General features: G+C 41.4%; 1 protein-coding gene across 1 annotated transcript; it reads right to left on the bottom strand.

The window, feature by feature from the left end:
- LOC109899701 (sphingolipid delta(4)-desaturase DES1) lies at positions 1-10,201 on the bottom strand. The gene is made up of 3 exons (XM_020495146.2): positions 9,915-10,201; positions 4,310-5,052; positions 1-2,599 (listed from the first exon to the last, which is right to left on the bottom strand). The coding sequence occupies exons 1-3, from the start codon at positions 9,994-9,996 to the stop codon at positions 2,453-2,455; spliced, it is 972 nt and encodes a 323-aa protein (XP_020350735.1). The 5' UTR covers positions 9,997-10,201; the 3' UTR covers positions 1-2,452.
- Positions 10,202-11,730: the final 1,529 nt, after the last annotated feature.

The following is an 11,730-nucleotide window of genomic DNA, read 5'->3' as shown; positions in this document are numbered from 1 at the left end:
TATTGTTTTAACTCTTTATTCAACCCGCGCCCGCCCTTCATCCACACAATATTTAATGACCCTAAACCCGCTGCTATAACCGTAGGGATTGGCATCACTAGCGTATATGTCTCCCATACTACCGCTGTAAGAAGTGTGGGAGACATCTCAAAAAAGTTAGATTTGAATCTAGATCCATTTCTTTACACGACACAAGTATCTTGTAGTGTAAAGAGGCCCGTAATCAGGTGTTAAATGAGGTGAAAGGGAGATTGCGTTAAAGTCCTACTCCAATTACCAGTACAGCTCTAGCCTATACCCAATAGATCTGACCTGCTACTCCATCTTATAACAGGACCTTATGGCTGACCAGCAAAAAGGATGACAATCAGACAAAACTCAATAATGCAAAAGGCATGTGTTACACAATGAGGGTGGAATCATGACTCCTCCCTTCTCATAGTGCTGAGGGGTATTCTACATGAAAGAATATGCTTGATTTAAGATAAAGACTACTTTATATAATTATTTCACCCGTAGTCCAATATGCCCAACTGTGAAAGGGCCTAATGAGGTGCTACCCAGCATGAGCTCAGCTTGTGTTTAATACCGATGTAGATGGAACAAACAGCTCCTTTACCCTGTTTTAGAAGCCATTGAATCCCAAATCAACCCCTAGCCACATATATTTTAGATAAGTATAGGGGGTTGATTCAATCCGTATGGTGGAAGATCTGCTTTAAAAATGTAAAGGTAATTTACGATTGAGTAGACATATGAGGCGTCTACTATGAATGCAATCTCTGCCAACGCGGGAACATTGCCTTTAAAGATACATCTTCCATATTAGTTCTGCGGTAGATTGAATCCAGCCCTAAGTCTACTCAATACTGCAAATCTCCCTCCAAGCCAATCAGATGGCAAGATGGAGCTATTACCATACTGCTAAGGTTCATTCCAGATCTACATGGAGTGTCTAGGGTTAAGGGTCAATTTGTGATTCAGCACTGCTGTCAGCAAGCTTCCATTCTACTTTGGACAATATTCATCCACATCATGGTTTGCATAATGTGACGCATCAATTGGGTTCCACTACCTCATTGGTAGCTACTTTAAAGTTAAACATTTGAGTAGCTTTCGGACTCTAGGGTTAAGGGGGCACTGCTCTGTTCTTGAGGTCAATCACTGCTTTAAAAAGTCATTTTGTTTTCTCTCACATTAGGCTACTTAAGGCATTGCATACTGCTTTGAAAAATGTTAAGGACACAATTGGAAATAATCTTTCAGAATCAAGTGAAAGTGTTAAAGAAAAAAATCTGAAAGCATACAGTATATGAACAAAAGGAAATTTGGTTTAAATTAATTTGGCCCTCGATTGGGTTTCCATAAGAAACTCAATATAGCTACTGTCAAAAGACTTCACTAGTCTAAAATCTAAATTAGCTTTAACATTCAGTATATTTCTAAGATTGAGTATTAATTATAGAAGGAGAACCCGTAAAATAAGTCCGGAAAAGTTTATGTTCATCAGACAAAATATGAATGATTCTCCTCCATTACAGTAATTTACACATTTTAAGGCCGCATTTGGTCTTTCCGTTAAAGCTCAACTAAACAAAACAAAGACAACGTTTGACCTTGGCTGAGATTCAAATCTGCATTGTCTCCAACCCATGATCGATTGAATCCCGGCCCTTGTCTTACCTAACCTTGCTTTGAACTAGCTTTCTCCCCATTGTATCAAAAATGATATTTAGCGAAGAGCAAATTAACTTGGTGCTTCAGGCTATCTGGATCAGTTATTGGACTGAGGTGTTTGGCAAAAATCACAATACAAAATGGCACTTGGATCAAAATGGGCTAAACTAAAGCTCAGAACATAAGTCAATATGTCCACACACACAGTCATGTGCTAAGTGCCTCTACATGGAATGAAAGGGATATTTTACGATTGAGTGAGGAGAGAATAAACTATCCACAGCAAATGCAGATCAGTAGCATTGAAATGGGTAACTGTATATTGCTATACAGCCTCTTTCAAGAAACAAAATAAAATCGGAGCGATCATAATAAAAAAAAAAACAGGATCTAATATATTCTACACGTGCAGAAACAGGCGCAAAACTCAAATCTAAAGATGTCAATTATATATATAAATTAATTCTGGAATCAAATTTGACTGGAAAAAAATTGTCCACATTACAAGTTTCTAAAATGACCACAAGTGCAAAAAAATGGGTGAAATGACAACTGTAATTGTGTGTAATGACTAGTTGAACAGATTATTTTGTTTGTAAGGACTGACTGAACAAATTCTTACATACATGTCGCACATGTCCTGTCCACACATTCTCTTCACATTCAGTGCAAATGTGTATTAATATGCAAAAGCTGTAAAAAGTTTGTGGCGAGTTGGGGCTGGTGTCAGGTGCGTCAGTGTCGTTTTGTTAGAGAGTAGGAGAGCGGGAAGGATTTATTCCTGCTTGACATCTCCCTTCAGCCTCCTCTTCACACGAGAGTAGGGGCTGAGCTGGTCATCCATAATGAAGTCAAACAGGACCTTCACCCACGATGTGTAGTGGGGCAGGTCATCATAGAACTCTGATGCTATTTTCTTCACCTAGGTTTAGCGGAAGAAAAGAAAAAAACATTAGTCTAGTTTGCTACAATCAAAGATGATTATAACTAACCCAAGATAGGACATACGTTGTTGACATTGGGAACCAATTATACACAGTGGTCAGAACAAACAAGAAGGTGGGCAGAGCCAAGCACAAGCTAGCGAGATCCTGGCATGTTTTAACATGTATTTGCATATTTCCATTAGGGAACACATATTTCCAGAAGTGCACACAGGCACTTCTGCCTACTCAGAAGTGCCCGTGTGCAATAACTCAATTCGCCCTTGCACTCCTCCTAAAACAATATAATTATTTTATACTTTGGCAAAGGGTCAATTCTACAAAACTTAGTGCACTCATAACAGATTATTGTTTAGGGAACCAAAAACTGTAAGAGATTGGATGTTTAATCGATGATCAAATAAGCAGAACGTTAGCCCAGCTTCATCTTTCCCCTCTGCCTGCCACTGGACTTCCACTCATCACCATATTTGGTAGGACTGTGACAATACCAGTCTCGCAATATTTTTTCCCATGGCAAAAAAGAAAACACAAAGCAGGCTAAACTTTTTGGTCATTTAAAAACCTACTGTATGTAAAATATTGTATGCTAAAGCTTAAAAAAAATGTTTTTTTTTATCAAATGCAACAACATAATGATGTTGGTTTCCAACATTAAGACTTTCCTAAAAAGGTTTCCTTGACACGGACGAGCGTCGCAGTACTAGTATCGTCCAAGCCCTAATATTAGGTGGTGAGTGGAAGTTCTAACCGGAAGCTTCAGGTTTTTACCCCATGTGACATATCTGGGATTCCCCTTTCACCTCTCAGTACCAATCAGGGGAACCAAAACCGATAAAGCGAAATCGCAGCAGTCCTGAATCATATAAGAATACTCATGATGCAACACATTTCCCCATAAACCAACATATAGGCATTCTTTGCACAATGGTGTATCATGCATTAAATCATTTACATCTCCAAACACAGAATGTTCTGCGAAATAGAGCTTAAGGTCAAAGTCTTCCTGTGTCTGTGGAAGTCAAATGCTTTTCTTATGAATGAGCCTGGACAGACTGCCTAAACATATTTGGAGGAATATGGTTGTATCTAAAAAAAAATTAAAAGTTTCACATTTTTTATTACCCTCGTGTTTTATTACTTATCCTGTTTCATCGCGATAAGCAAGCAAATGCAAATAGTAAGTAAATAAAGATAATTATTAGCAGGGTTTTTTACTGAATCAATAAGGGGCTCAGGTGGTGAGCGTGGCAATGGGCACTGTCAGCCAGTCGGCAGAGTTGAATTTTAGAGAAGAGTTTAGAGGCTTGGCAGTGTAGAGAAATGGGGATTTTTAAGCAAATTTCCTGCAATTATACTAATTTCTCCTTGGAGCCAAGAGAAAATGTTGCAGTTTTAAAGCTAATTTCCTACAATTCTATGCATTTTGCCATGGCTAATGCTGTGTCCTTTTGCTGAAACATAAAATCAATACTGCTAAATTGTTTTGGGAATTTTTAATTCTCCCTGACTGTCTAGCTTTTATGTTGGTGATTGTCAAAGATAATATTATTTAAAATATATAGGTCAATCATCTTTTCTACATACTTTATATATGTGTTTACTGGATGACAACAGTTATAATGCTTCATTGGTCTGTCTTCCCTCTCCATACAGTCACCCCCCAATGTTGTTTTCAACATCCATACCATAGGTAGCCTACGTCCTGGAATGCTGGGGAAGTCGTGGTGCTCGTTGTGGTAGCCCACATTGAAGGTGAGCAGGTTGAGGGAGCCATAGTAGGAGTAGGTTTCATGGCCCTTGAGAAACATGTAGTGCTCGGCGATAAAGTGTCCAGAGATGGGGTGCAGGCCCATTCCCAGCAAGGAGCCCGCCATCATGTACACCACAGGCTTGGCTCCACACAGCCAGTAGAGGGCCACGTTGAAGGACAGCTGCACGGCCACGTTGGCCAGCTCCAGGCCAGTGATGGGCTTGGGGTTGATGCAGAGAGGGCGGATGGCGTAGAACAGAGGCTGGAGGATGATCCAGACAAACTTGCGGAAGCGTGTGCAGAAGAACCAGCCCTCAAAATCAGTAGGGATGTCTACGTCTATACCGTCTCCTCCCAGGTAGCGGTGGTGGTCCAGGTGGTAGCGCTTAAAGGAGGCAGAATACGGCAGCCCGATGGGCAGGTTGGCAAACATGGCAAACCAGCGGTTCCACATGGCCCTGTTGTTGCCAAATGCCGTGTTGTGGGAGATCTCGTGGATGGCCAGGGTCATAGAGTGGTTGATGCAGCTGCCAAAGGCATAAGTCCAGAACAGGACCCATTTCCAGTCCAGGTCTTTGACCAGGTAGAACGCTAAGAACTGGATGATTACCATCATGCAAACAATCCACTTCAGCCTGGTATCAGGGCCCATGAGTGTCTTTATTTCTGGGTACTTTGCTGTTAAAGAGAAAGAGTTTGGTTAATTTTCAAATTTGGCAAAGCACTAATCAAGACTTCATAAAACAATGATACACAACTCCTTTCTTGTAATATCATTCCAATTCAGAACTTTAATTGCTACAAACCATTCAGCCATTTCCTACAAATTGTCATCTTTGTAACTGTTTGCAGGACCTCAAGCCCTGGAGCTTTGCATCTTTGCTACTTCAGTCAAATGGCCCCCTAAAGCCCAGACAGGACTGGCCCAGAGATCCCAAACAGTCAACTACAAAACACAATTTATAAAAGGTGCCTGCAGGAACAGTCTGGCAATTGCAATTCAAAACTACTCTAATTATACCAGTATCTTATTTGACTAGCAGCCATACCAGGATATGAGACCACAATGATACAAGTACTTTCAAAGAATAAGGGCAATGTAAACAAGGTTACCAAATCCACCCTCCACTTGCAAATAAAGCAGTCTGCGAGTCACAACTTACATTTTGTGACAAAGTCATATCACTGAGAATGAATCTTATCACTCCTAACTAAAAAGTAACCTAATGTGCACAAAGGGTGGTTTCAGATTAGGCCTACGCCTGCAACCACTAGGGCCCAGACGATGATTGACAAAAGCAAAGCACTAAGGATTCAGCTTACTACAGCAGCGGTTCCCAAACTGTGGGGTGAGGGGTCCACCCCACCCCCCAAAAAGATATGTCATGTTCATGAGAACAAATTATACAGGAGGTCAAGACTGGGACATGGATGGTTACAGAGGGTTTTAGATGCAGGCCTATCAGTTTACACCACATAACAGGTAAAGGGAAGCAACACCAAACAGAAACTGACTTATCCTTATTGCCTTGATTTCACAGCTGATGGAGAATGGGTGAAATGTAGAACTTGAAGAACTCTCCATAAACACCCGTTTGAAAAGTTTTGGACAAAAACACATACATGTGAGTTATGTACAAAGGAATAGGGAAACCTTTTCAGCAGGTAGGGAGAAGTCATTCTAACGATGTATGTGGTGATACTTCCTAATCCAGCCACAATTTCTGAGACCTAAACATCACCAGCTTGTAGTAGCCTACTTTTTAAAAAAACATGTTTTAAGTGTTAGTAGCACCTACTACAGTGGACAAAAGTTAAGATGATTTTGTGCGTATGCGTTGGCCTAGCCTACATTATCACATGGATTTATTTAACTAGGCTATAAACTAGAAAGTGAAAGACAAACCACGCTGACCTTGAGTTTACTGTGCTACTTTATAATGGATGTGTGGACAGACAGGAGTGTTCGGCCTACTCACTGCAGTGCTTCTTGATGAATGAACTTTCAACTTCGTAACAATGGGGAATGGTGGTGTTTATCAAGGCAAAGATATAACTAGTGATGGGGAGGAAAAAAACTTACATTGGGATATTATTTTTCACAATATATATATCGTATTTTTTTGACAATGTCACAACATTATTTTTGTGCTAGTTGGTTGTACCTGCACCAAAACATTTCCATCTTTTTAAATAGGTACCTAATTTCTTTTCAGCACTTGTTTCCATGACCGATCAAAACTTGTTTTCTCACTACTCTTGCATGTCCATCAGCAAAGGACAGACATATGGTGAGCAATATGTTTGGAACATTAAATCGCAATAAAAATCACAGTATCGAACTGCAATACATCGATACTATATGTATTGCGATTCTCACGGCTACTAAGTATAGTGGTAATATCATATCGCGAGGTCCCTGGCAATTCCCAGCCCTAGTTATAACCAAAATCGTACTCAACAATTTAAGTTACATTGTTGGCTTTTTTGTGTGGGCAGTGTCCCATCACAGGGTAACACACTTCGGTTGGTTTCCTCAGTAGTACTGAATGATAAGGATGATAAAGGCTGACAGAGACAGGAAAAACTCAGGTGGAAGGTGGTGGGCTGGCTAGCTGACAATAGTCCAGTGATCCTATCCAATTTCACTTCTTATCACTTTGTGGAGTGATCAAAATAATAGTTTGATTGGATTTTGGTGTGATGTCTGGACTAATTATTCTAAAGGTCAGATTTACCACTTCTGGGAACTGACAATTCCTCTGAGATGAGAGAATCTGTGAGAAATCTTAGAATTCAGAGAAGTCTCCAAGATATAACAGAGCCACCTTTGCATAATGGTTTTCAAAACATTTACCTTACTTCCTGACCACATCGCCCGCGTTGCATGTGCGAGCATTGCAAAATAAATGTAGACATGCACGTTATTCAGTCATTTCATCCAAACTGCTTGCGCACGTCAACAAGCGTCTGCGTAGCATGCACCGCAAGTCCCGTCTCTCCCATCTCCTCATTGGTTTTTAGGAGCATATACCCACATGGGTGTTTGAAAGATGAACTGAGGTCCACACACCAGTCCAGTTGGTGGGGCACCTTAAAGTTGGTTGCCAATCGCCATATGAAGTCCACAGAAGAAGACTGAAGGAGAGATTACTAGAAACTAAGTAAGATTCACCTTTTATCTGTGTATTAATTACTGGAGTAGAGAACACATGATTGTGTGTGACTGAAAATTCCAAAAAGATACAGAAAAAAGGACCTTGTCCATTTCAGGTCAAATAACAACCCAATGTTAATATCCAAGAACAAATGAGCTAGCAACAGGAAGCTACCTAGCTAAATTGGCCATGAATGTTTCATGCGTTTCGACCTGTCTGCAAATTAATACAGTTGTTTCAGAGTTCGTTTTGATATTTCAACCTGTGTGTCCTTATCGCGTCTGGTGTGAATGGACAAAAGCAACATGTGCGCGATGGTGCACGCCCCATCTCATTAGGGCCATTTTTACCAGTGCCAGGAAGCACAGTTTAATTTTCACTATTAAGAAATCATACTGTTCCCGACAAAAGTTAGACTTAACCTAGTCCCCATTAATACAATACGTGGAGAGCCTGTCTTTTACTAGTGTAACCTGCATATTTTAGTAAGCTGTTCTAGTGGCCATTTGAGCTCAATCAGAACATTTCCTCCCCCAATTGTTTTTGTTTCTATTACTTTTAGTTTCTTTCCTATTTAATTTACTTTTATAGATGCTTTGGTGGGTGGAGGGTGGGAGTGGAAGAATGAGGGGTTGGTGGTTGTACTGTTTTTGTTGTTATATCTGAAAATCTAGAAATAAAGTTGTAAATTGTTTTTTTTATCATAGTGTTTTTATTCATATTTTAAGAGTGCTTATGTTTTTTTGTTTGTTTAATAGGCTACTGAGAAAGAGAGGCCATGATGACTGCAGTTAATCTAGGGTACAAGTCCATGCAAAGAAATGCCACTTCCTGTGTAGGCTACATTGTTCTGTGTTTCGTCAAGGGGCTGTGTGGTGGGAGAGGCCTGAGGCATGTGTGATCACTGATCATGTGATTAGCATAAGCCTTTACATGCTTGATTCAATGTGATGAGCTCAGAAAGGGTCTAAATACCTTACATGGGCTGTCCTACAGTAAACTACACTGAGATAAAAAGTTAAACGCCATCACCAGACTGAAATAGTAGCCCGTAGCCACCCTGTTTCTATGATAGAAACTATCAGTGTCCCTCTGTGTCTCCTGGTGCTGCTGTACTCCCAGGGCATACAATGAATTATTCAGACAGGATATGTTTCCTTTTATGACATCGACAGAGCCCGGACTCAGCATAAAGGGATGTTTTGCAAGTCAGCAATCAAGTTTCAAAATACAGTAATACTGCTGGTATAATACACTTAGCATCATATGAAATATAGCCCGTATGAAATACTGTATTTCTAAAGATATTGAAAACTTGATTGCTGACATGCCAAACATGTTGAGACTATATTAACATTGGACCCTCAGAAAGCCCACTCAACCCCAATCATCCATGACAAGACCATGCATACAGAAGACCACCTCCTGCTCATTACAGGGGTTCTCTTCACCTCAAAAGAAGGCCACGGTAATTATGGCCAAGGGACTACAGGTACCACACCCACAAGGCTTTGGCCGGCACACTAGCCCTAGAGATCAGCTGTGCCAGTACCTCTGGCAACACTACTTTTCTAATTGTACGTGCTGGCTCCGCCCCTTTGTTCTCAGTTACAGTTGTGTCACTCCATTCCCATGACAATTGCTCAACGGGCGAGTTGGCAAACAATAATACATATCATTATTTGTAGCTGACTAGTTTAATTATTTTATCTTTTACTAGCTTACGCCAACGGTATTTTTCTCCTGAATCTTTACCATCGTGTAATCTCCAAATAGCTTAACGTTACAGGCTGACTAGTTAACTGTTCACTTTCAGGGAGTGGCGCAGTCAGTGAGTCTAGGGCCCGGGTCATGGCATGCACTTTGTTGTAACGGTTTCCAGTTTGTGTTTAATTGGAGAAATAGCTAATTAGGCAATATTTAGCAAAACCACACCCGTACACAGAAATCTTTACACCGAATAATTGGCCTGGCTAACTAGGCGACGAAAAATGTTAACTTTTTGAAACTAGATTAGCTGCTAGCTAACACCCCTCTCACTGTCTGGCTAACAAGGTAAGTAACTAGCCAATGTTCGCTAATTTACTGACGCTAGCTAATTAGCTAACCATGAATCCGTGGCTGCAATGACCTACTGCTAGCTACATAGCATACTGTACCACACAGAAGATGAAGAGGGTTGCCGTTAGTTACTAGTAGTTAGCAGCCAGCTAACTGTGATGCAAGACAAGATAAACATTAGCTAAATTATTGATTCATGAGCTTGCTAAGCAAACAACATGTGGTTTCTACATTAGCAAGTTAGATATCAGGTCTAGTTAAAAAAAAATATACAAGCTAATGTTAGCGTCTAACGTTACTGGGGTGTGGGGGATTGCTCACCCAAAATGTCTTTCCTCCTGTCGGCATGTGGCTGATCTGTATAAACCCATTCGTAATCCTCACGAGCGACACGGTTACCCATATCTTTTTGTTGGTGTAAGTAACAGAAAATGAACGTCTCAAAACATTTGCTTTACTAAAAGTGTCAGGTTCACTCCCTGGTTACCTAACGGACTCACACCACCCTATCCGGCGCTGTGAGACTGCGCAGTAATGACGATTGGTCGTTTGCGAACAAACGGCTATTTTTTGTGAACGTCGGGAACCGAATCGCATCTGTGAATGACTCACTGAAAAGACTCCGAATGCAGATCACGCAGTGCGCCATTCTTCTTCTTTGAGAGTGGTTTGGCGGATCGCATCCAACTTTTAAGATGCATACACCGCCACCTACTGTACTGGAGTGTGAGGCCAGTCACGGTCTACCTACATTCAATTCTCTTCATTAGTCCGGTTCCTCTAAGGCAAAATAGAGCCCTATAGACACCACTTCCCTCCCCCCGCTACCCCAACCCTATCCAGCCTCCTAACCCTTTCACACAATCTCTCTCTCTACATCATACAGCGCAGTGCACGGTTTCTGGTAATTTAGCCTATTTGATTGAGGGCTGGGACTTGCCTGCCCGTCCAATTTTTCTTTCTTTCAATAAAAATGTCAGTTTACACGCCTCCAACTTGAGAAGGGTGCAATTGGTTCGCCTTTGAGAGACAGGTGGAGAAGAGGACTGGGGGAAGGTTGTTAAATTGGTGAGTCGGAAATGGCAGCGATTAGTGCGGATGAAATGGAGGAAATTCAGAAAAAGTTGGTGAAGCAAAAGCTGTGCTGTAATGTGAATAATATGTGTGTCGGTTCTGATGGTATGGGACTGGAATGGTCAGTAATGGAAAGACATAGGAGGTAGGTGAAGTCAAATTAGCTTGGTTCATTGGAAATGGTAGATTGCTCATATGTTGTGGTAGCCAGGCTCAGCAAGAGAAGATTCTGAAAATGGAAAAGCTTAATGGGAAGAAGATTAAAAGCCATGTCCCTGGTGCTTACACTAGATTGAGGAGAGTCATCACTGGGGTCCCAATATTTATGTCCACAGTAGATATTAAAGAACATTTGAAGGGAGTAAGAGTGATGATATCATAGAAGAAGAAGGGTGCAATTGCAGGATCAGAAGTGTCCGGTGTGAGAGAGGCAGGTTGAAGTGGTCAGAGTAGTGCAGAAGGAGTCGTATGCCGAGTCAGTGAAGAAAGTAGAGGATGGTTCAAGCATGAGGGATCCTGAGATGATCCCAATGAGTAGATTTGTGCCAGCACAGAGGGATAGGCCAACGAGTAATTTATGCTTCAGTAAGGTTGGCTTCTTAGATTTCATAGCAATGGTTATCAACTACCACAGAAATGGAACATACATCTCAGAAAATAGATGTTACGATGGCAGCTGCATAGAAGTATTTGGGTATATATTTGGAATACGAAACTTGACTTCAGAAGAGTCACAGGGTGTGTCGAGGGGTGGTGTCCCGCCCTCCCAGGCCGTTGGCATGGTGCAGGAGCAGATAGGGTCAAAGTAGTGGAATGGGGTAGTGGGTTTTAATGAGTGGAGGTGGCAGCTGCAGAGAAGTATCTTGGTGTACGAGATGTTACTGCAGAAGAGTTATAAGATGTCTTGCAGGAAGTCCCGCACAGAACGAGCAGTATGGCTGGTGGCATTGTCATGCTGGAGGGTCATGTCAGGATGAGCCCGCAGGAAGGGTACTACATGAGGGAGGAGGATGTCTTCCCTGTAACGCGCAGCATTGAGATTGCCTGCACCTCCAAATCGATC

This window comes from Oncorhynchus kisutch, linkage group LG11, assembly GCF_002021735.2.
Source record: "Oncorhynchus kisutch isolate 150728-3 linkage group LG11, Okis_V2, whole genome shotgun sequence".
NCBI classification, from domain to species: Eukaryota; Metazoa; Chordata; class Actinopteri; order Salmoniformes; family Salmonidae; genus Oncorhynchus; species Oncorhynchus kisutch.
The sequence above is the reverse complement of the archived record's forward strand: the minus strand, read 5'-3'. Positions and strand labels throughout refer to the sequence as shown.